We start from the raw sequence: 25,410 nt of genomic DNA on the forward strand, positions 1-25,410 counted from the left end.
TTCTGTTTTAAAAAGAACTCCCTCCAAAAACTTGTAATTTTTGTGATTGAAAAAATTAATAAGATCAAAGGAATTCAAAAAGTAAAATAATGGTATTGAAGGAAATGTTTATTGGAAAAAGTCTCACTGTGTATTTGTATTTTAGTTTTTACTGATTATGAGTTATTTCAATCTTGGCTTGGAGGGGAGGGATTTCAGAAACTTTGCATAATATGAGTATACTGTCACTGTGGAAAATTGACAGCTGTAGATAAACTGTTCTAAAGACATGTTCTTTTTTCTGGACATTAACTAGATATATTTTATATACTTCCTGAAACCAATGACAAGGTTGCTTTTTGTAAATCTCTGATAAAAGTTCTGGATTACCTTCTAATACTGGATTCCCAGTAGATCACTGGGAGAAAAAAATGCAGTTACTAGAAATTTGAACATTTGAAATTTGGAAGTTGAGATCCAGTGAAGTGTTTAACCCAACGTAAATGGAGGTTCAGAATATTTCCTGGTAATAAGGCAACTGTTTTGTTTTGGTTTTTTTCCTCTCTCTTTTTCTTACTACTTCTTTATTTTTTTTTTTCCCTTCAGCCAAATAGATTGAAGCAGTTTGGCTTCACAGCAAGAGCTTTTGAAGAGAAGGTACCTCCTGAAAGGCCCAGGGTGGCTTTCCAGACTCCAATGCCAGCCCGTTCAGCCTCTCCAGTGAATGAAGACTCTCAGAGTGATAAAGACTTTCAGAGGGGTCTAGTCAGCAGTCTTGGGGAAATGGTGGTTCCCAGGTGCTTCACCATCATGTTCATTTTACATGTTAAGTAAGATTGTTGTTTAGCATGTTATTACTGCTGAGGTAGAGCTCAGTAGTACTCTGGATCCTTCTCCGAGGAGCTGATGAAGGTAGAAATAATATTTTGACAATTAACAGAAAACTAACTACTTTGCACTGGAATAAACTTTTAATGTCAGTTTCCTCATAGTTTATTTGAAAGCATCCATGGAGGCTGGAATATCTCTGAAGGCAGCTCTCTCATAGTGGATGTTTGTGTAGGACAAGGGTTGAGCTGTAGAATTTATGTCCATGTCTGTAATATGGAATCATCTTGTGGGAATGCTTGGGCCCATGCCCTGCAGAGTCCATGTTTTCAGAAGGCTGATGTGGCACCAGTTTGGCTCCTATTAATTAAGCAGTCTCCCAGGGCTGAGCTCAGGAATGCACTGTAAGCAAGGACAGCTTCCACTGGGTGCTGTGATTGTGACTAAACTGTTCAGAGAGAGAAGGATCTCCAGGCACGTGGCTGAAGCTGTGCTGTTCACCCTTTGACCAGATCTTGCCTTGTTTTCTTTACTGATGTAGCCAGGAAGTGCCATTAACTGAGCCACTGAAAGAAGGAGTGCTTGTTTTGTGTTCTTAGATCTCTGGAATAGTCTGGGTTCATGTGCTGCTCCCTCAGGGAAGGTTAATTCCCTGCTGAGACTTATTGTATCTTGTTTTTGCATGTCACTAATGAGAGGTCTTAAGCTGAACTAAATCTAGAATTTTCCCATAATGAATTCTCCTTCTATCCCCATCCCTGCTTCATTTTCTTTCCCTCCCTCTTCTCTCCTCCCCCCACTTCTTCTGATGATACCTTTTCAGTTGTACAACAAACTAAGGAATTGTGTCCCTTTTTTCTTTAAGGCTTGCACCGTTGCCACCGCCTCCACCACCCGTTTTGACAGACAACTATAAAACACCTTATGATGATGCTTATTACTTTTATGGGGCAAGGAATCCTTTGGATCCTGCTCTTGCATACTGTAAGTTGATGATTTTAGCTGGTTGTTAGAGTGATTCATATGACTGCTTTTGATCTAGTTAAATGATAAACAATGTAGAACTTGCAACAGCAAATTAAACCCATTTTTAAGATGTGTATTGAATGAAAAAGGCTTTTTTTCCAATGCTGTTTTTGAATGAAGTAATTTTCTCCAGCAACAAAAAGGGCTGTGATTTCCTGAAATCTTGTTCATCACTCAGATTTTTTGCTGTTACTCCTCCCAGATAATTTTCTTTGTAATATTGATAATTCAAACACTATTTCCTAAAATCACTTAAATACTAATTAATTACATATGTCGGTGTTGTTGCAATTTCAGGTATAATTATCAATATTTTAAAGATATTTATTAATACATTGAATATATTAAAATAATGTATGAAGTGGTCTACTGTTATATTTTAAAACTCCTTTTTTGTCTGTCCTTTGCTTCATGATGATTTCATGATTGAAACTATTGTGATTTGTGTAGGGAGAGACTGGAGTGTGTGGTGTTCGTTTTTCTCCTTTTTTTATTTTTTAGAGAAAAAAACAGAAATACTTTAAATTTTTTTGTTCCATCTTCTTAGAAAAGGTAAAGTAAAGGAGAAAAAACTTAGAAAAATAACTTTTACTAGTTGATTTGAATGACATTTGGAAAGAATGAGGATGTGTCACCATTAAGTGACCAATTTAATCTTGTTATTTGAGGTAAAATATGTTAATGAGGTAATTTGTAAAATCTAAAGGGATTTAGTTGAGTTTAAGAAATAGATTTGTACCTTGGCATTGTATTTCTTTCTTTAGAGGGCATTAAGGGTTAGCTGAGTTTGTTATAGAAGCTGAGAGTTCTGTTTGTTCTATACTCACAGAGTTTGAGTGGTGAACTCTGTTCTTTTAGATAATGACAAATATTTATATCTGAGCATTCAAAATTTAAAATATGGTTTATTTTGGTTTTTTACTTTGCAGATGGTACAGGAATGATGGGAATGCAACCCACACCTAGTCTGGATCCTCCTTTAGGCCAAGCTCCAGTAGAGCAGCCTGTGTAAGTATTATCTCTATTTGTATTCTTTGTGTGTATTTGTCTGTATTGGTTTTTTTTTTTTTTTTTTTTGTGTTGGTAATATTTTGCTGAGAACAGATATACCTTTGAAATAAAATGTGTTAAAGACAACTCTTCAAACTTCTATTTAGACAATAAAAGAATAATTCATTGAACTGCTATTTTCATATGGATTTAAGAAAATGTTTGGGATTATAAACTGCCAGGCTATGGGAAACAACAACTCTTAAATACTTCAGGAAGGGATTTTTTAAAAAATTTTTTACCCCACTCTGGACCCTGTGATGTTTTCCCTTTGTATATGTGATTTTTCAATTTAGAAGCAACATTGGACAGAGGGATACAGGAGACAGACAAAGAAGCACAGGAGTGTATTCTGAGGAAAAAACAAAGCCTTCCAAAGAGGCAACATTATCTTATCAACAAGAATTACAGCAACAGGTACTGAGTGATAAAGCTTCTAACTCTTCATTCTTTTATTTTTTGACATATGATGGTTTTAACTATAGTACTCTTTCAGAGAGCTTTATGTAGCATACAAATAAAAAGCTTTTTAACTCTCCTTCCTTTCATCACTTCCTTCCTCTGACTCTGCTTTAGCTCATTTTAGCTCTTCAGGTGGACAGTAAGCTCTTCAAATTTTTTGTCAGAGGCAGAGAGAATGTTAAGAATCTTACAGCAAACAGATTAGTTCCAGGCATGTATCTTTATATAATTATTTTCGTGAAGACAAGAACCTGCATCTTGAAAGGAATGGCTTGTATTGCTCTGATATTTCATTATTGCTCTAATTATTAGGAACAGTCTAATTTCTGTAATTTCTTCATGATCATTTGGACACTAATTCAACAGTTTGCCAAATATTTATTTCCAGTGTGTTTGTAGGTGGGGTCTCATTTCTTTTTAGCTTCTCTTTTGATAGACTAGACCATTTTTTGTGTCTCCTGTTCCAGTAGACACCTTAGTCCCATACTCACTTTAGTGGCCTTTTGCTGCTGCACCTTGTGGGAGTTTATAGTTATAAAATGTATTTGACCCTGATGAAACATGTTACTTTTGCAGAAATTTTCCTAGAACCCAGTTCTGGGGAACTTAACGTTTTCTTATCTTATTTTTTATGTATTTCCTTTGTAGAAGTAAATAATATCTATAAAAATACTGTAGTTCTGATTATGTTTGTGCATAAGGGATAAAGGAAAGGCTGTCAACCAAGGACAAATAGTTAATAGAATAACCATTTAGGAATAGTGTCAAGTACTGTACATGTGGTTGTCTGAAGGCATTTTCTCACTGTAGTCCTAAGTAAGTATTACCTTGCAATATAAGACTGCACAATATGACATAAAGGTCTAATAAACATGGCATGATACAATCTTTCATAGTTGTTATGGCTGAAAGCAATCAGGATATTCTTCTTTTTGCTATAGATAAACCTGACTGATGATTTTTGTAGACAGTTGAAGGAGCTAGATGGGTCTTTATTTACTCATTATATCTCTTATGGAGTTGTGCTTACTTGTTGAAGGGACATGAAAGAATCATAGAGGGGCCTAGGTTGGAAGGGAGCTTAAAAATCATCTCGTTCCAGCCCCACTGCCATGGACACCTTCCACTAGATCATGCTGTGTGACACCCCATCCAACCTGGCCTTGAACACTCCCAGAGATGGGGCATCCACAGCTTCTCTGGGCAACCTGTTCCAATGCCTCACCACTTCATAGTGTTTTATCTAATTATATTTATCCAATGAAATGTTTTTCTAATGCACATGAGAAATAAACTTAAGAAAAATACATTAATATATTTCAAATACATAAATAGTTAAAGTTTTAAAAGCTTTGAGTAAAAGATGGACTTTTTAACAGCTGTTCACTTTATACATTCTATAAATTAGGGGACTTAATTACATAAATGATTTTGAAGGAAAAGAAGAACAAAGCATATGAACATTCCTGTGTTACATACATAGATCATAGTGAATTACCACTGGAAACTATTTTATGAGTGATTGTAGAATTGTGTAGGCATTTATTATTAGGAGTCATGTCCAGTCTAAGTTTTGGTTAAACAAAACATACCAGATTGAGAGAAGCAAGTGCAATAATATTGTAGAATTTTGCCTTTTTAATTTTCAGCCAGTATAAACAAAGATCCAGAGATATGGAACTTTTGATCTAGTGCAAATGTCACATGTGGACATTTCTGGAAGTTGGAAGTTTTATGATGTGTAGGATGTTTCTGTGATTATGCACAACTGGACAAGCACAACAGAATGCAATGCACTGTCTGCAGTGTAGACAGTGAACTGTTTGGATGTTCTTGCTCTAGATGAGGGAAATAGATAATGAGAGCATTCAGTTTGCTCTGTTAACTTTTTATTCAACTTCTACTTAAAGTGATATTATTGTGGAACTAACTGTGGTTGGATTGTTTTTAGATAAGAGAGAGAGAAGAGCGCCGCAGACAAGAGCGAGAGGAGAAGGAGAAGTTAGAAGCAGAAATGAAGAATTACAATCCCTGGGGAAGAGGTGGTGGTGGTGCTCCTCTCAAAGATGCAGAAGGAAATCTGATAAGTATGTTTGTGAAAATTATGGGTTGTCTTTTCAAGCCTGATGTTTTCTTGCTCTTGTTAGGGCTCTATTCAGCCATATTATTCCTTGTTTTGTAGCACTGGTAGCCCTTGACAAATAAGACTTGTTTCAAGGAAATGCACTCCAGGAATAATTGAGTTATTATTTTGATTTCTGTAGAATCATTCAAAGAGTACAATCCAAACAAAATAGGAAACATAGGATATGTCAACTATAAGTGAAGACACAGTGCAGTTGTAAAGGGAGAAGGAGGAAAACAAGCTGTCAGAATCATCTGTAATACAAATATGCTAAACTTGTTGTGAAGATTTTTATTTAAGCATGTCCTAGGAAACAGGTTTTTAGGGTTTTTTGATTTCTAAAAATGATTTCTAGGCTTAGAAATCTCTATTTGTGACATGAAAAATGGAAATGTGTTTATATAAATATACAAATCTAAGTGGAATATTTATTCTTCCCAAAGTAACACCGCTGGTAAATGGTTATATAAAGAGCACTCAGCAGTAATGTTTTATAAGGCTTGCTTTTTTCCAAGTTCTGTTTCTACAAGGTGGGAGTAGGGAGCTGGAAGATAGCTATGATCCAGCTTGTTCATCTACCCTTCCAGTAAATCATTAAATATTTATTGGATAACGGTTTATATACAAAATAATTTGTTTTAGTTCTATGACACCTGAGCAACATTTGTCAAAATTAATAGTATATTTTGAGAGTAGTGAGTAAAGTTTAAATGCTTTTAAAAGATTTTGTGGCCAAATTAAAAGTTTAGAGGCTTGTATTAAGGATCCAAGCTTGTGTTTATCCTCAGGGCAGATAGAGGTGTTCATACTGCCTGACTTCAGGCACTATATTTATGTGTTTGGCTTCTTCCTCTAGGCTTCAACAGTGGTGTGACTGGAAATGTAAAGGTCTCATACTGACCTGAGCTCTACACATAACTGCTGGGAAGTTTTTCTCTGTCTGTAAATGAGAAACCAAGAGAAAGAAGCTTCTTACCTTGTTTTCCTGAATTAAATATGTAAAATACTTTTCCCACCATAGCTTGGCAGCGTGATGGATAAGCTATGAGTCGAGTGTTGTGAAACAGGACATGCTTTCTGACATGTCTTTTTAATGTGGTGTGACTTGTCTTTTTATCCTCTTAAAAATGTCTGTAAATAGCTTTTTATCACACTCTGATATATGCAAAGGTTGCTTTACAGAGAGGCATGGAATTTAAAGTTCTTGGAATCTGTGTGCTTAAATGACTACAGTAATTCATAATTATCAGAAACACTATTTCAAAATGTAATCTGAAAACTGTGCAGTGCTTTTTTGTTTTGAAATGAGCCTTCTAAGTGTAGTATGGTAACATTTCAAAATCAGCTGAAATTAACATCTTTGATCAAGCACCATGTAAATTTTGATGAAAATGTCACATAATGTTGCTTTGCTTACATCCGCACCTGGATTATTACTGAAGACATGAAGACCAAAATATGCTTCAGTGCTTCAATTGCGCTTATTTCCCTCAACAGTAATTAGAGAGATTCAGCACTTAAAACATCAATACTAAACTCAGAAGTATTTTACAGCTTTAAGGAGATAGAAGAAAGGGTGGTTTCTAAATATCTCTTTCAACACAGACTTGACAGTCAATTTTGTCTTTTGAGTTCTTTATCTTTCCAATTTTGAGACAGGGGAGAAGGGAGGTTTGTTGTGAAGAATCATTCCTGACAAAAGAAAAGTGACAAAACGAATCTTTTAATCTGTTAGTTAATAGTACCCAATTATTAGAATCTCACCTTTAGCCTCTGTATTCTTGTCTTTGCCTGATTTTTTTGTTTCCATGGCTGATATGCTCAGGAAAAGTGGAATCTGGTCAAAACCCCCTGTATTTTGGAGAATCTACAGTGTACATGCCTTGATCAGATTAAAACACTATAAACAGTTATTTCCCCTTTCCTTTAGCGGACTTGAATGTCATGCACAAGCGAAATGAAGAGGCTTATCATAATCCAGAGCCAAGACCATATGAAGATAAAAGGGCTATTGTTGACCTAAATTTGGCCTCCTCGAGACCTGAGAACTCAGAAGCATCTACAAATAAAATAGCAGGTTTTTAAGAATATTGTATTACTCCTATAACTATCCTTAAGTCTTAGTGATCAAAATTCCATAGTTCTTCACCTCTTTCTGGTAGTCCTATGATAGTGTTAGTGCTCTCTACCTGTGAAGTCAGTATCATGCTTATTTCCCAAATTTCTTCATTGCTGTCACTGAGTGCTCTTAAAATCTTTTCTTATCATCATGATAACTAAAGCTGTTATAGCCCTGAAGACTCAGGATCAGTATATTAATTTTCCAGATTTGATGTTTGTAATCAAATCTTTGTACATGTTTGTCTTATTTTTAAATGACACAGTAAAATACAGCTATGTAGTAGGTGAGACTGGAATAAAAGGAGATCTTCAGGTGTATGATGTTAGAGGTTAAGGTGAGATTGGTACAGTAACTAGGGTAACAAGTTCTGAAAGTTACAGGTAAATTGGGTACATATGGAGCCCTATGCACTGCCTCCAAGTTCTAAGGATTTTGATTTATTTTCATATTTTAAAACTAATGCATTTTTATCTTCTAACATTTTGTGAGACATCTAAATGAGAGCACTGTGTTACCCCAGATCTGTCCCTAGTTTAGCATGGGCAAAGGCCAGGATTGGTGATGGTCTTCTCAACTCAGCTTAGATGCTGCTTTTCCTTATCTTGTTTGAATTGTTGCACTTCTTAATAAAGAATTACATGGTATTGCAATATACAGGTTGTATATTTAACCATTTAATAAGAAGTGAAACAGGAAGGCTGTTAAAGTAATGATGTTAAACAGCTAAGAGCTTCTTGTTTAGATCACTTATTTTGGGATCAGGAGGTGGTGCAGATCAATGAGGGGAACTTTATGGTCTTGCACTTGGAATTTGATCAGCCATGTAGTAGAGTGGCTTTGTGTATGTTTTGGTGGGTTTGGTTACTTGGTTTTGTGGGTTTGTTTTTTTTTTTGGTACACTGTCTTGTTAAAAGAGGAACCTGCAGGATAGTAGCTGGTACACAGCAGGCATTTTCCTTGATACTTTCCATAGTAACTTGTCTGTCTTGCACCCATGCCATCTAAATGGTATATAAAATTTATTCTGCTTTTTTATATGAAAGTAACTCCATCAAAGAGTCACATGTAAATTTAGTTCGATTTTGGAAGGATTCAAGCATTGCTTCCATGTAAGGAAAAATAATTCTCCTTGGTATGCAAACACATGTTCCTAAGGCTAGGCTGAATTCCCATAGGAATTCTCATTCTAAACATGAGAATTCCTATGGGAATACTTTAATGTGTTATTTATGCTTTCATCTGACTTGGATGTTACTGTATAGGGAAATGTAATGCTCATCTCAGCTCAGTGGAGCCTGTGGTCTTGAACATCTTTGAGGCACCATCCTTCAGAGCAGACATGATATGAGTGAAGAACATGCTGCATGAGCTGGAAAGTTAACACAACTTCCTCTACTTTTCCTTTACTTCCTTTCTTTTTCCTCTGCTTCTGTTCTGCAAAACCTGCTCTGTGTGGTATCTGAATTAATCCTCCTATCTAGAGCTTTGGGGACAGTACGGTTATGTCGTGGTTGTAACTCAGAGCTAAAGGAAACCTGACACTTCAAACTTTATAGGACTTAATACTGGCAGAATTCAGATTTCTGACTGCTTAGAATTTTATTTGCCAGTCTGGGGCTTTGCTTTTTGTAGCATCCTTTGCTATTTTGTGTAAATATTTGTTCTGATAGGATGCTCTGTTTTTAAAGAGAGAATGAACCTGAGGAACAGAACTGTGTTCTAAGTCAAAGGAATTGCAGCAGTAAAGCTACGAGGTGTAAAGTATTTGCTATTCTAATTAATTTGCAGGTAATGTTCTTAGATACTAAGCTGCAAATTGAACAGTAGAATAGGTGATTTTAGTAGGTGTTATTTTGTAGAAATGCAGCTCACTTGGATGGTATTAAACACCTCAAACCTGGCAGTTATTGTAGGCAGAAAATGTAAGAACTTTCAAGCCCAGCTATAGTCTTTGAGTTACGACTGCCATAATCTTGTTTTTGAAACAAGTGTCTTGGATTCCCCCTTCCTCACTCTGGCTTCCTGTCTTAGGTTTGTTTTTTATCTGTAACCTTTCCCCTCCTTTAGGTATTACATTTGCACAGGCCTCTCCTTTCGCTCGAGGTAATGTGTTTGCTGAGCCTCCATCTCCAGAGCAGCTAAAGCGACAGGAATCCTACAAGAACTTCCTGCGTCTACAGGTGAATGCTCCTGCCAGATATCATCCAGTGAAATAAATTGTACAAAGAGGATTTGCACTCAGAGTGAATCATCACTGCCCACCAAAGACCTTACCTGTGCTGTCACAGCCAATTCTGCACACAAGAGGTGTACTAAAAGCTACATACCATAGAGTTTCTTGGATTTTGGCGTACTTAATAGCTTCACTTAGACAAGCATTTCTTAATAGTTGGCTTCTATAATCTAGACTCTATATTTTTTTTTATGCACACCTCTCTAAATATGGTATTGAGTTCTGAAACTGTTTGCATATATAAATGACTACAGAAACCAAGATATTTGCCCTTGGAGGTCTACATGACAAAAATACATGTTCATCAAAAGGAAATGGTGATCAGTCATAGTGTAGTTATTTATTGATGGGTGTATAAAACCTGGTTGTTCCTCAACCAGCTTATGTTTTCTGTCCATAATATTTCACATTTAATCTTATGCTGCATGAATTAAATATCAGTGTAATTAAATACCAATATCAAGGTATTTAGATATAGATAATTTATGTAATTTAAATTTTTTATTTAAAATTTTTAAATTTTAAATTTTATAATTTAGATAATAGATAATTTAAGAGACTACTAACGTCATACAGTATTTGATGTGGATCTCTTGAAAAGAAAAGATCAAGGGTTTTTTTCCATGCAAAGGGCTGCCAAATAGACTAAAGAATGGGCAGATCTTTTGCTTCAGTAAGTCAGAGCTTTGTCTAATAATACTGCAATTGTGGAATGGAAAAAAGATAATTACCATATCTCTTTGGTTTCCCATTTTCCATTATGTAAGCAGTGAATAAAAGTGTTACTCCAGCACATCTTGAACAGAGAAAGTGTTAGGAAATACTCTGGTTTTATTAGTATTGTTTGTAAATAGTTTTCCTTTAGAGGGGTGACTCTGATGGCCAAAAAGAAATAGTAAAATAGAATCTCATTTTAAGGGAATTCTGAAGCTGAAATACAGGACAGGCTCTAGGATTCTTTCAGTTGCACCTTATAGCTTTTGATTTTGCAAGTAGGTACTGCAAAAATCATGGTGGTAAATGTTGTTAATCAGATTGCTACGGCTATTGACAGTTGAATATTTCTTTGTTTTATTTTTAAGATTGAAGAAAAGAGACGTAGGGAAGAAGCAGAGCGAGAAAAACTTAGAATAGAAGAAGAAAAAGAGGAAAAACGACTCGCAGAGCAGAGGATGAGAATTCAAAAAGCATATGAAGAGGAACTAGAGGAAAGAAGGAGGAAAGATGAGGAGGTGTAGTATTTTGATACTTTGACTTCTTTCCATCCTAAACTAACCCTTTGTAATATTTGTTGTGTAGAAGGTAAGCCAAGAAGTGTCCTGTGAAGTGGTCTTTGCTTTTAAATGGGTCTGCATTAGGCAGAGGAGAGGTGGAAGATTGTCAGCATTAACCAGCTCATTCTTTTCACACTTCATGCTATATTGAAAACTTGAAGTATTGTTAATTCTTTCAAGAAAAAACCTGTAGTTTTATAAGTGACAGTGGTGCCCTCCTTTCTAAAAGAAATTGATGGTTAGGCCAATAAAAAGCTTTATCAAATTGGTGAATTAAAAAAATATCATCCCAGTTTTTGTCTTAAATCTAGTTCTCATAGAATTATTTGAAAAATGTACCTATGCAGGAATATTTTGTAAAGACTTTTTGAACTGGCAAGGAGATATCTTTGAGATAAGAATACTGCTTGTTTTGGATGAATGCCAAGCAGATCTAGTGAATACTTTCATGGAAGTAAATTCAATAAATAGCCATGGATTTAATTTATACCCCAAATTTTTGTTTCTTGGGTTTTAATTTTTTAATAAATTTGCATTATTTAGAATATAATAAATAACTGTAAGAAGAGGACACAAGGCCATCAGAGAAAGAAGAGTCTTTCAGTGCCCTAGGGGATTATGGAAGATAAGATTAGGATGTAGCACTTGAAAATTTCTAAGACAGAACGTTTATCTTATATTCTAAATTCTCCTTCCCTCGTATGAGCAGATTAGTTGGATGAGCCTTGTCTTCTGGATACCAGAGCTGTTCTAGCAGAGAGTAGGGAGCTCCCTGGTGTCATTGCTATTCATAGTCACACGACTAAAACTGAGACCAGATGATAATTTCTCTGTGGTCATGTGATAGTGTGGTTCATGTCTGCAGTGTGTTTTAATTGAATCCTGAATTTAATTTTTGGAAATGACTCCTACAGTTCTGCCTTAGCTGATGGCAGATCTGGGGTCACAAACTGGTGTTTATAGAAGTTATTAGGAATTCTGTTTAATGATGTTAGCAAAGCCAGGGCTGCTGCTGTTTGAGATTTGCATGAGATATATTTTAATTTGGATATTTGAAGTCAGACTAATGAAATATGCTTTTTTATTTCATACTAATCACTTTGATGTGTAATTAATAGTATGTTTTCTTTCTCAAAGAGAAAGAAAACATACTATTAATTGAGTCTTTTTTAATGTATTTATTATGTTACAGCGAAGATTGAAAAATAAAGAAGTAATTCAATTAGGTGAAGAAAGGAGAAAAGAGGCAGAAAAACGACAAAAAGAAAAAGAAGAAAAGCAAGAGGAACAACTTAGACAATATTTTGAGAAAGAAAAGATGGAAGAGGAAAAGAAGATGGTATGTTAAGTGACTTTCTAAGAAAACTTTTAAAAATAACTGGATTTTAAGGAAATCACATGATTTCTTAGACCTCTACCTTCAGTGTTGTTCCCCTCTCAGTTTATCAAACTGCAGTATACTTAATACAAGAGAACAGCTGATGGAAAAATCAGTCATACTGCAGTAGAAACTTACCTTGTTGATCAAATTTGCATTAAAAAATAGTAAAAGAAAGATTAATAATCTGCACTCAATAGTTGATTTTTATATCTGCTGTGAAATACTGTGACCTGCATCTGCTGAGGTGTAAATATAAATAAAATTGTTTATTGGAGGACTGGTAGGACCGTTCATCTTAAACAATGGTGTTTTTGGAAATTTAATTATTTTCCTTTCACCTGGATGATGTAAGAAATCCATCACATAGAATTCTGACGGACAAAGTCTAAGTAAATTATAAAACTCTCTTATAAAATTTGTACTAAATTTCTGTAATTTCTCTAAAATAAACAGATGTAAAGGAAATGTCTAGAGGAAAAAAGATATATAACTGACATATAAATTAAGAAAAAAACACCCTACAGCATAGAAAAAAAGTATTAAAATTTCTATAGATAGAAAACAAAAATCACATGAAATAATTTTTGCTGTCGTTTTATGCACTTAGGAACATTTCTTTCTTCAAAGGGCAAACCCTAACAAAACCTTGCCTGTCCAAAAGAACACTTTATTCAGAAGCTGTAGGGATGTAGTTTCAGTCTTGGTTTCCTCCCTGCAGTTGTCACGGCAATCTTCACCCGTCATTCCTGCCCTGCAGAACAAATCAGCAAGGAAAGAGGAAAGGATTCCCTCTGCTGAGAGCCGTCTGTCCTACTATGCACAAGTATGTGAGAGCACAAGAGTGTCAGAGCAAGCCTCTACTGCTTTATTTAAGAAAGCACTGGGTATGAAATCAGGCCAGGATTTTAAAGTTTGCCAGTTATTACTGCAATGCCACGGATAACGAGACAGCCTTTACATTAATCAGTCTTGGAGCTCTGAAATTTAAGGTTAAATTTTATTTCAAGTATTGAAGAATTTTTTTTGGAGATGTGTCATTTTAGTTTTTTTCTGCATCTGCATTTTCTGTAGGAATGAGTACTTCATTTTGGAGAGGATATACACTGTCCAGACCCTTACCAGGGGTTGGTGATCTCAAGATTTAGGATAAGAAAGTTTGCATATAATCTAGCAGCTCATCATTTTCACACACAGAAGGACTTTGCTCAGGCATGAAGTTTAATGTTGATTTGTAGCTACTGACATTCTTGGGTAATTTTTATGTTTTTCAAAGTGCAAAAAGATTATTACTCCTAATATGCTTTGCTTTCTTCTCTGCATCAGAAATGAGTTACAGTAGTGGTTCTGAGACCTCTCATTTTTTTTACTTGATAGTCTTCTCTGGGGCTTTTTTGGCTTTTAAAATAAATTTCTCCTAGAAGAGAGCAGATTAAATAACTGTTTATGATATTTGAATCTCAGCCTATACTTTTGTCTTTTTATTGAGAAAGTGTTTGTTTGTTTGTTTTTTACCAACTCTTTGTCTGAACTGAGCTAAATACTGTGTAGTGCAGTTTCAGAGAATATTCTATGTCATACTTTAAACCATTGCTTTCCCTAAATTTCCTAAATGTGAAGAATGCTCTGGAGGTAGGTCAGTTTATTTCTTTAGCAGTACTTGGAACAGATTTGTTTAGAGCTCTGAATAGTGCATTATAGGTATTGTCATAGTAATTTGGATTGTGCATTGAAAGATCACATTTAAAAAGCCTTAGGCATTGACATCCTGTGAGGTTACTGTTCTGACTTCCAACTGTTAATGTAAATTAGCTGTAAAATAAGAAATGAAATATACTGTAATTTCTTCCTTTTACAAATGACATTTGATATTGATGATGGTCACTAGGATCCTCCCCAGCCCAGAGCTCCCTCTCCACCTGTCCCTGCTCGAAGGAATCAGCTGCGTTCATTAGGTGGGTATTTGTCCTTGTTGCAGGCTCACTTTCTATTACAGCAAACCCCTCCTCTGTTACAGTTCTTTTTCTTGCCTGCAAAAGAAGACTCCTTTCAAGTTTGCATTTCTGTCTAGGTGTTTTCTCTCTTAGTACTATCAATGTATTAGTATGTCTGAATTTTTAACACAAAATGATAATGCATTCATTACGTGTCATCGTAAGGAAATATGTTTTTGTAAAAACTCTGATAATGGAATAGTCTGCATGTGAAGTGCTGGATCTCTTGGAACAGTGGTACCACTGTGACCCAGAATATGGCAAAATGGGAGAGTTTTGGATTGGCTGAGTAAAAGATTGGACCATCAGAGTGTAGAGCATTGCAGCTCTAACTCTTAAATTCTACCTACCTTTGTTAGTCTGCCTAATCCTCTCCCCATTCCTCTAAGCTTTTACTGGTTGTTCTAAAATTCAGATGTGCTGGAAGGGTCTCCTTTGATTTTTTTTTTATATTAGTTAGCCTGGCAATATGTGGGGGGAAAGCAGTAATCTTTCTGCTGGTACTTTTTTCACAAGTATAGAAGAAATATACTTGTATATGTAGATGAAGCAGTAAGTAAAATGAAATGAAATGTAAGTGATGGCCTACAAATGCTGCTAGCTTGCAGCAGAAAGTACCTGAGGCCATTCCAGGGACTTGTGGATATTCCACTAAAGGGAAGGCAGTGTGGTTCTTAATGCAGCCTTTGGAAATTGATTGACTCAGACCTTCTGTCAAGAGAGAAATAAAGACATATAAACTGAGTCTCATTTCTGAGGATTTAAACTAGTAAGACTTGCCTGCTAAGTTCTGGACACTAAAGTCTAAAAGTCAGTCAAATATCCAACTCTAAGTATGTTATTTGGAAAATGAGGAATTTCTGAAACTGGTTTAACTTGTGGAGGAATGCTGTGCTGACCATAAAAAACAGCACAGATCCAAAGCAGGTCTGAAAGGTCAACATAAGCATGTAATAAAAATTGAAGTTAGAACTCTTGACTACTTAAGAGAATCTGCACTAGGCAGACAGATATCCAAATTTGAGTCAGGAAAAAAAAATTACATTGAGTGCTTGCAGATACCAGTGCAGTTCCTGTTATCTGAGGACTGTGTAGGTTTGCATATTTCAAATTAAGGCTATTTGCTGGCAACACCCACTTGTATTCCATAGCTTTTCCTTTTTTTAAATACAGTGAAACATTTCCAGTGACATTTGTATGTTTTCTGCTGTTCAGGGATTCTGGTCCTTGTGCTGTCTCAAAATATAAACTGATCTTTCTAGTGTATGAAATATTGTGATTCTTGTGTTTGTACAATCCTTGGTTAATTAACATTTCATCATATCTCTTTTTTTCCCTTTATTCTTTACTTATGTTTATGTGTAGACAGCAAAGTTGCTCTGACATGGCTTATTTTTAAATTATTTGTGCTAAATTCCAGAGGAAAAGAAGAATGTGATCAATGAATTATCAGAGATGAGGAAACAGCTTCGTAGTGAAGAGAGGCGACTGCAGGAACAGTTGCTAAATGTGGCCAGTCATGATAATGTACCAATTACACGGTAAGAATTGAATGTTCTCTTTCAAAAGCTAGATTTTTCATAGGAACTTACTGTGTGGTTGACCAGTATACATGAGTAGAATGAAAATACCAAGGTAGAACTTGTATATCATTTTTTTCCCCTTTTTTTTAATGTGTTCGGGTTTTTTCCAAGACTCATGCTAAAATTTATTGTAAGAATGGCTGTACTGGTGAGATAGGAAGCTGCAATGCTCTGTCTTGAAGAGTGGTCTAAAACAGATGTCTAAGGCAGAATTATCTCATTACCTTTTTTTTTTCTAGGGCATGATTTGTGCCTGTAAACTGCAGTACTACAGCTGCTGAATATGCTTATAAATACTGTACTGTTGTGGAAGTACTTTCTTTCTTGTGAAAAACCATATTCTCTTTATTTAATAAATTTGGTTTGCTTCCAAAATGCATTAGCTAATCAAACCAATTAACTGGAAAAGACGCATCTAATTACCAGCCTTAGTTCCACTGTGTAAAGTATGAGGGTTTTTTTTATTTTAAGTAGGTTATCTCTTTTTTATAACATAGTATGCAGTGTCATTACTTTCAAATATATTTTCCTGTTTTGATAGCTTTATTTAAAGATAAAAGATCTGAACATTACCAATATTCCCATCCAACTCATTAATAGTATGGTGTTAAATTGCTTTTTGCTTGTTCTACAAACCTGCCCAGCAGGAGGAGAGAGAAGAATCCAAGGGACATATTTGAGATGGCCAGGCTTCGTCTGCAGGCTCCAGTTCGGAGACCTTCCTTGAAGGAGGCACAAGATCCTGTCAATATACAGAATATCTGGGAATTCAATGAACTTAAATACAAAGGCAGGTGGATCTTCTTGTTACTCATGAAGAAGGGTAGGGAAACATCTGTCCTTCTCCTCCACCTTCCATTGCATGCAGGGTTTAAAGACAAAAATAAAAATCAGGCTCTTCATGAACTACTGCCCATGCAATGGACTTTGTGGGCATTATTTTGTTTGTGTGTGTGTATCTCTCTGTGGGGCTGTTCCTGCCATTCCATGGGATTCTTGGCCTCACAAACACTGTGTCATCACTCAGAGCACTGCCCTGTCTTCTAATCCCTGCTGCTTAAACTTCTTGTGCATTTGATACCATGGTGTTACTGAAAATAGACTGAGTTTGACTTTTTTACCAACCAACAAATAATATTTCTGTGTAACTTTTTGTTTATTCTTTACCAGAAAACATGTATTTTTAATATAGTAAAATTGTAAAATCATTGCTAAGTTGCTCATCCTCTTGGCTTTTGACACTATTATTTTTAATGGGTTCTTTTATGACTTAGATATTTCTTTAAAATGCTTTTCAGAAATGTTTATTTTGGGAATAAATGTAAATTTCATCTCTTTGCTCTAGATCCTGAAACACGTATGGTCTTGAGGCACATGTATCCTGATCCTCCAAAAGATGACCAGACTCTAGAGATTCAACAGCAGGCACTGTTGAGGGAGCAGCAGAGGAAACTTGACAAAATGAGAATGAGGAGAGAAACAGAAGGTAAGGAATGAATGCTCTGAGATAAACAAAAATCTTTGAAATTACATGTTTTTGTATTTGATAAGAATTAAAACCCACTAGTACTAGTTTTACATCTTTCAAGTGCATTGTCAGTGCACACTGCAGTGTGAAACAGTAAAACACCAGAACACTGAAAGTCTATTGTAATCTAAACATAAAAAGATAGAGTGTTTGGGGGAGCTTTTGTGGTTTTGTACTTAGTTTTGGGGTTTTTCAATTACTTGTGATTGTTTCTCTTTAGTTCCCTGAAAGTAATTTAACTAGTGCCTCATACTTCAAAAGTTCTAAAGGAAAAGTAGTTTTGTTACTGTTTCTTGAAGAAAACTACAGAACAGTGAAACTTTTTTGCCGAACTGTGAGAAAAGTGTTAGCAAATAAGTTCCATGGAGCAATTCTTGAGTTCTAATGGAGGAAGGAAGTAGGATGGCTTTGAGCTGTGAATGGATTAAAATACAGCCAGTGTATCTTCACCTTGGTCTCCTTTTAATGGATGAATTTTTTTTATTTCCATTATCTTGGGTTGATTTATTTTAAAGTTTCAGAAGCCGTATAAAGCCTTTGCTTTATAGCCATAAAAAGCCTTTGCTTTAGAAACCACATATGAGATACTGTAGCTACTTCGAGGTTCTGGAAGGAAAATGTTGCTTGTATCACTAAATAGAGATGATCGTAAGTCAGTAAACATTAGCAGCCTAACATGGAAAATATTTTGGCTGCATATTGCAGAAGCAGTGAAAAGTAGATGTATTATCCCTTTTTTTGCATGCTACAATTAATTCTAAATGTGAGGTTCATTCAGGTATCTTTTACAAATAGTCATGAAAGAGCACTATTTCCAGGTGTTTTAGAGGGTATTTAAAATTGTAATGAGAATTGCTTAAACCTATACAAATGAACTCAGTTTTGAGTGAAAGATTCAGATTTCTTGGAAAAGTGTTTGCCTCTGTAATTCAGACTGGCCTAACTAAATATTTGAAGAGAAAGTAACTTTATTTCTGTGGTGGCTTAGCCTTTGCTAGCAGCCAGACTCCCAGGTGGCTGCTCTCTTGTTTATGTCTCCCCACTCCTGCCCTTTGGGGAAACAGGAACAATAAAACTTGTTGGCCAAGGTGCAGATGGGGAGATTGGTTAGCAGCTGCTGTTGTGGACAAAACAGACCTGACTTGGGGAAAATGACCCTAATTACTATAAGCCTAAATATTTGATGACTGACTTTGAGTAGCAGAAAATAAAAAGCATGAAGCCTGCCCCTTTTCTGCCCCTTTCCTGTGCCCAGTTTCACTCCTTCATTCTCAGTGTCCCTGCTCCCCTTCCTTGGTACCAGCCCAGGTACCAGGTTACCTCTGTGAGGCAGTGAGTGATGTCAGCCTTGGGAAGGGGGCATTTTGGCCATTACACAGCAGTTTCTCTCTGCTGCTTCTGTCTTCTTGCACCTTTCCATCTACTCTACCACAGTGTCCTTCAGGGGCTGCAGGGGAATCTCTGCTCTGGCACTTGAGCACTTCTTCCTCCTCCTTTTCTGGCCTTGGTGCCTCCAGGGCTGCTTCTCACAGATCTGTCAGTCCCACTGCCATGCTTTGATTTGCTCTTGCTCAAATTTGTTTGCAGAGGCATCACACACATGACTGATAGGCCCTGCTGTGTCCTGCAGCAGCTCCATTGTGGCAGCAGCTGTGCCCAGCACAGGGTGTCCCCTGGCATATTTCCACAGCCCCCCAGTTTGCCACAGTCAGCCATGGAATTGCTCCTCAGATTTTATTATCCTTAGGTAGAAGTTGGGCATTCAATAAAACCAAGCACACGTGGAAGGAAAATATTTACATTTTTGCTTAGCTCTCTGGAAAATCGGAATGCCTCTTGTGGTCACTGGTGCTTTGAGGCTTGCACCTGTTAGCTGTTGCCAGAGCTGTGAGATGAACAGAATTGATAGCAAGAGCTGAAGGGTGGCAGCTGGGTTCTGTTCAGTTTCCTGTTGAGTGTTAAAGATGATCCCTGCTCTATCTTGGACAGATGAGCTGCTGTTCAAGCAATGTGGGCCATATTGGAAAATAGATCATCACAGTTGCAAATAAGCACATCTGTATCACATGCTGTGTTAATTATATGGTTGTGAGTATCTTTTAATGCCTAAATGGAATTTATAGGCTTGACTTCAGCCTTCCTCTTTATGAGATTGACTGAAATGCTGAAAAATAATTCACTGACTTCAGCTGAGATCTCTCTGGAGTTTGGTTCTGGTTTTCTGCCATTAGAATATTTTTAATAGACCAGTCTGAGAAAGTTTTCAATTAATGTTTTCTGCAGAGAAACCTCCACCATCTAGAAAGCAGATTTGCCTTTTCCATTAATTTCAAGCACATGGAGTCATTGAGACTTCTGCTAATGGATAATGTAGGCTTCCATGATGACATCCAAGGAAAGGCCTCTTCAGGTTAGCTTAGATTAGTTGATAGAGAGGCAGCTGATTTTTATAAGTATTTTCTACTGATGATTCTAGAGGCTCCTTAAACAGCTTTTTCTTTCTAGTAGGAGTACTGCTTAACAACATAATTTAACTTTATAGTCTGTCACTGAGTACCTAGCAAGAGAATTAGCTGCCATCTCTCTGTTTCCAGTTTATTTTCCTCAGAGACAAATTCATCACCTTCCTCTTGCTGAAAATATATGAGTGGTTTTATTGTCTGATTTAAGGCAGAAAGAAAGATGAATTAAAGCAGTATGTACTTTTATACTGTGGGTGAAATAATGTATTATGGGCTGTTGTGGCAAAGGCATACCTTCTTTCCCACAGTATGTGTAATTGTTCTTTGCCTTGCATGCTTTTTATACCGTTTTCTCTCTGATATGTTTGTTTTTTTCTTTATATGAAAGAGGAATATGTTGACTGTTAATGAAACTATAAACTGAGAAATCAGTGTTTTAAATATGCCAGATATTTAAATGCTGGCTGTGTCCCTGTAAAGGAGGCAGTCTTTGCAGGCTTCTGGATGATTGTTATTGAGAGGGAGAGCCCCAGGAGCAGCTTTGATGTTGCTGTGCCGAGTGCTGGGTGCTGCACACCGGAGCAGTGACAGGGGTGGGCTGGCACTCAGGCCAGGAGGACTGACAGTGCTCTGATGCTGGACACAAGCTCAGCTACACACTGAGTAAGGTGCTGTTTCTTGCATCTCTGCCTCAAAACCAATCTAATAAAATAATTTATTTGAAATTTGAAACTAAATAAGCAAGGTAACTTCAGTTCTGCTTCTTTGCATTTCCAGCATGCATTGGGTCATTGTTAGCTTAACTTTCAGGATGGTTCTCTGTGCTCTCCAGAACTGAGATTTTTATCCTGAGATAAAAACTTATATATTCCTATCACTTTCCTCTGTGAAATGATCTCTGTCAGGATCAACTTCTCTTTGAAGGCTGGAAGTGTGGTGTGCTTAGCATGTTGAATGTACATTTGCTCTTGGGGCTTTCTGCAGTCCCTGCTGAGGTTGTTGTTCCCTGCCAGGAGCCAAATACAGATTAGAAGTAATAAACTACAGATTTCTGTTTGATTTCTCTGAGTCTACTTAAATTTACATAAGGAAACTGGAATAATTGTTGCATTCCAACATTTTAAAAACCCATTCCTTCAGCACAATTTATGTATATTTAAAAATGTAATGCATACTGATCTTAATTTTTGTAATAACAAGCTGATAAAATATGTTTTGTTATTAACTATTTTTATGTCAACCCTGTAATTTTGTCTCTTGTCTATGTAGCTTTTGATGATCAAGAGGATTCTGCTTTGGACAGCTACCCACAAACCATGGGCCTGGTAAGAATAAAAGGTTTTTTATTATATTACTTTTTCAAGTGTGAGAAATGTTGTGTCTTCCACTGATTTGGAGAAAGAAATGACAGTTAACATGACAGCAAACTAATTTACTTCTTTTTCTGGTCTACACCAACAACAGCTTCTTTAAACTTGACATACAAGTTGCTTCTCTTTGTATATAGAGATGGCCTGATTCTTTAACTCTCTTCCTTTTCTATTCATTGCTACTTATTTTATATTCATATGATGATGTTAGATTGCTGCTGGAGGGTGAGAATTAGTGGAAAAAGCCAATCCAGAAGCAGTTGCTCTGAATTCAGGTGGTTTAAGTGATGCATTTGCCAGTCAAGAATTGGATCTGTTCTCAGATGGAATGTTTTTTTTCTGACTTGGTGAAAAGAGCAAAATAAAGTGCTATCAAATTAGAATTATCCTGCACTAACCCTAAATACTGAATAACAGAGTTCAATTCTATTTCATGGGAATGTGAATCAGTGAAAAACAGAGAAGAGACTGTACAACAGCAAAGACATTAACCTCAAGGATAATACTGTAACTAAATGCAGAAATGAAACAGTTTTTATTTAAAAAAATAATCACATTAATGCACTTTATAGTTGTAATATAATGCCTGAAATTATTATTCAGGGCAATGCTTTGCAGTAAAAGATTTGTTTTCTCTTGTTCTGTTTCCTCTGATAGTTTCTACTGCTTTGATTTTTGATTGATTTTCAACATAAATTATTCCTCAGTAGGATTTCTGTAAAAAATGTTTGCAACTATGATGTGAGCTATGAGTATTAGTCTTAGTGCTTGATATTATGATGTAGAAATTTGTTATTTTAATGCTTTAATGTCAAAGATTGTATGTGGTGGGATAAGTTAAACATAAGAAATCATTCTTCATTTGGTCAATACTTCATACAAACCTTAAGTGCAAAGCTCACTTTGAGCACTGACTGTTCTGAACCTTACACAGAGTGACACAGATCAATTTCTTGATGGAAATGTCTGTGTTACACAAATTACCACAACAGTTGTCATGTGTAGGCAATTTCAGCAAATGGGATTTATACTGAAAAGTAAAAAAAAAAAAACCAAACCCTAGTCCTTAAAAAGAATATGAATTCTTTAAAAATGTGTTGGGTTTTTAGAACCACAAAGTCAGGGTTAGTAGAATATTAACACTGTAGAGCTGCTCTTTGCTTTGCAGAAGTTTGGCAATTAAATTACATTAATTATCTTTTGGCCCCAGAAATGTATTAAAGCCTCTGAATTTCCATTTTTTCTGTTTCACTTTTGTAGTTCAGGAAGAAATCTAATGAATTCCAGAAAAATTCCCTGTTGGAATCGGATAGTGCTTTTATTGGTGAGTTTCTACCTCCCCTTAACCATCTTGTGGGTGTACAGACACATGGTTTAGTCTAAAGCTGTGTCTCTAAAATGACTATTACTGTTAGGAAGTTATGTCTCCAAATTAAAATAAATATATTTATGAAATTTCACTGCAGCAAATTTGTGTAGATGACACCTAAATTTAATGATGCTGCTCAGTTGCCCTTTTCCACCTTACATCTTTTCATGAGAAAGCATCTTTCTCTGCTCTTTGTGCTTTGTCTGGGAGGTTAGGTTTGTCAAGGGGCTTTTTTTGACATCTTCCCAGCTTTGGATAAGGAAAAGCTAATATTTATTCAGGAAATGTATTACAATGGTAGCATTGGCAATGCTTTTCTATTGTGCTGCTGCAAATAATTTATTGACAATCACAGTTTACAATTGCAGTCTGTCCACAGTGAAATACAAAAGTCTTAGACATTCAGCAATTCTTTTCATGGTTATTCTTTTGATTTACAAGCATGCTTGATTTTAAGTATGATTATATGGGTATAAAATATTAATTCGTGCTAAATTAGTCATTTTTCTGCTGTTCACATTTTATTTCATTTCGTGTGCAACATTACACTTATAGACATTGTCACTTATTCATCTGAAGCAGGATTTTTAGTTTTCTAAAGATTTTTGTATAGACTGCCTCATGTAATTTCTCTCTATTCAACCTTTATATGAGTGGATGTAAAAGTGCTGTTTTATTTCCAGTTACTAGAAAAACCCAACCAGCTCAGGCCTTTACATGTTATTTTCCATTAGCAGGCATTTCAGTATCTTGAAATTTCTTACAGTCATCTATAGGAAATCATCTTGGAAGGTTTTTATTCTTTGCTGTAGGGGAGATGCAGTAGAGTCAAGCAGGTAATTTTTAATGAAACAGTGTTTCTATAAACTGGTTATTATTATTATCTCTGGCTTTGGTTAAAAGCAGATTTTTTCATTTGAAGTGTATTCAAGCCCATTCTGTTAAGGTGCAAGTCCTGGAGTACAGGGTAGAACTTGGCACTGGGTGGGGCTTTCAGCCTTGTTCAGTGCATTTGGTTCTCCCTGCAATACCTTCCTTTTCAGGTTAAGGATTACTGTGTATTAGTACAGCCCAGTGTGAAAGGATGCCTCAGGAGAGCCCACCAGTCTAGGCTGGAGCCAAATATCCCATCTCAGGCAGGACAGGCTCATGGAGAGCAACACAAGATGCAGGGCACACATGCAGGGCTCTTCCAGCTTCCAGTGTAGCTGATTGCATTTCATGAGCCTTGATAAGCTGGGCCTTTCACAGGTTGTTTTTCACCAACTGGAATTAGCATTTTTGCATCCCTGTTCACCATCAGCAGTATTGTGTGGATAAATATCCAACCTGTGCCTTCTGTGAACTGTGTCCTTTCATCTGCTGCAAGGCTGTCAGCTCTGTAATGATGGAGTGTTCTTGGTTACTTCCTAAGGTTCATGATATTTATAGTCCTCTCACCCTTTCCCTTCTTCTTCCCATCCACCTGGTACTTGCAGTTTAGTGAGGTGTTTGAGTTAAACTAACATATTATTTATTCCCCCAACCCCCTTCTTTCCTTTTCCCCAGATCATTTATGGCTGATGCAAACCATGTTCTTCAATAGTGAGCTGTATGCATTAATTGAAAATGTGTTATCCTTTGCATTGTTTGGGCTTTATAAATAGCTGCTAACATTCTGAATATTAATCTGGTGACTTCCATCCCTGAATTAAAAAATAAAAACTGTCATTCTCTCTGTGGGCTGCCTTCTCTGTGAGTTGTGCTGCTCACATTGTCTGAGGGTCTTTGGTGAAATACAGGAGGTTATTGTAACAGTTTTTGCCATTTCCTAAGAGCAGTGTAACATTTCCCTCTGCTTTGCTTGAGGTTTTTTTTGGTTGGGTTTAAAATCCAACTCAATTTTGACATCTGTTATGTCAGCATTACATATGAGTTTATCTCCCAGGGCTCTGAAATTTGAGGCAGTTAGAAATAAAGTGTTTGAGGCAGTTTGAAATAAATTAGTTTCTTTTTTCCTTTTTTTGCCTCATTGAAGACCCTAGAATCCATTAGTGTTAATGCAGTGATTTAAAAGCATCTCTGTGCAGCAGGATCTGAATGATGGATGCTTACAGGAACAGGTAGCATCTGATACTGATGATACACTAATGGTACAAATAAATTCTTAAGCTTGCCCTTTGTTGTGACAAATTCACACTGTTAAACCATTTTTTTATATTCCATGTAATAGCACTGTTTTGAATATAGTAAAGTTCAGCTGGTCTTGTAGCTGGAATTCTGATACATAATTTGTTAGCCTTACACCATTTCAAAATTATACTTTGATTTTTTTATTTGAAACATTTGTGATAAGAGCATGAGTACTTGGTGAAACTGGGGAAGAGAAAAGATGAGAGGAGAATAAAAATTGTATTTTTAGGGAAAAAAACAACTGACGATATAAAAGAATTTTTAAAAAGACTTCTTTTTATTATTCTGAACTTGTTTGATATCAATCAAATTTATTTTTCAAACCTAAGTATGTCAATTTTCAATCAAAATAACTGTTTAATTCTTATGTTTAGAATTGACACACATTTGTCCTTTATTTTTTTTTTAATTTTATGTGATATACTGGACTAACCACTTTTCCAAAACATGACTTT

At 36.0% G+C, this 25,410-nt stretch overlaps 1 protein-coding gene across 12 annotated transcripts in view; it reads left to right on the plus strand.

Annotated features, from left to right (window-relative positions):
- Positions 1–25,410, plus strand: part of CSPP1 (centrosome and spindle pole associated protein 1) — a 63,720-nt gene that overhangs the window by 32,040 nt on the left and 6,270 nt on the right. For 9 of the 12 annotated variants that reach the window (XM_071420607.1, XM_071420599.1, XM_071420548.1 and 6 more), the window contains 16 exons: positions 586–776; positions 1,673–1,791; positions 2,763–2,841; positions 3,180–3,300; positions 5,297–5,432; positions 7,401–7,547; positions 9,660–9,772; positions 10,908–11,057; positions 12,292–12,438; positions 13,199–13,303; positions 14,366–14,432; positions 15,892–16,012; positions 16,699–16,844; positions 17,400–17,540; positions 21,314–21,369; positions 22,675–22,738. In XM_071420607.1, the coding sequence (XP_071276708.1) occupies positions 586–776; positions 1,673–1,791; positions 2,763–2,841; positions 3,180–3,300; positions 5,297–5,432; positions 7,401–7,547; positions 9,660–9,772; positions 10,908–11,057; positions 12,292–12,438; positions 13,199–13,303; positions 14,366–14,432; positions 15,892–16,012; positions 16,699–16,844; positions 17,400–17,540; positions 21,314–21,369; positions 22,675–22,738 (1,903 nt within the window). The remainder of the gene's footprint in view (positions 1–585; positions 777–1,672; positions 1,792–2,762; positions 2,842–3,179; positions 3,301–5,296; positions 5,433–7,400; positions 7,548–9,659; positions 9,773–10,907; positions 11,058–12,291; positions 12,439–13,198; positions 13,304–14,365; positions 14,433–15,891; positions 16,013–16,698; positions 16,845–17,399; positions 17,541–21,313; positions 21,370–22,674; positions 22,739–25,410) is intronic. The other 3 variants (XM_071420592.1, XM_071420617.1, XM_071420556.1) reach the window with 2 other exon arrangements.

Source organism: Agelaius tricolor, unplaced genomic scaffold, assembly GCF_023055355.1.
Source record: "Agelaius tricolor isolate 1412-34295 unplaced genomic scaffold, bAgeTri1.0.p SCAF_2, whole genome shotgun sequence".
Classification (NCBI taxonomy): domain Eukaryota; kingdom Metazoa; phylum Chordata; class Aves; order Passeriformes; family Icteridae; genus Agelaius; species Agelaius tricolor.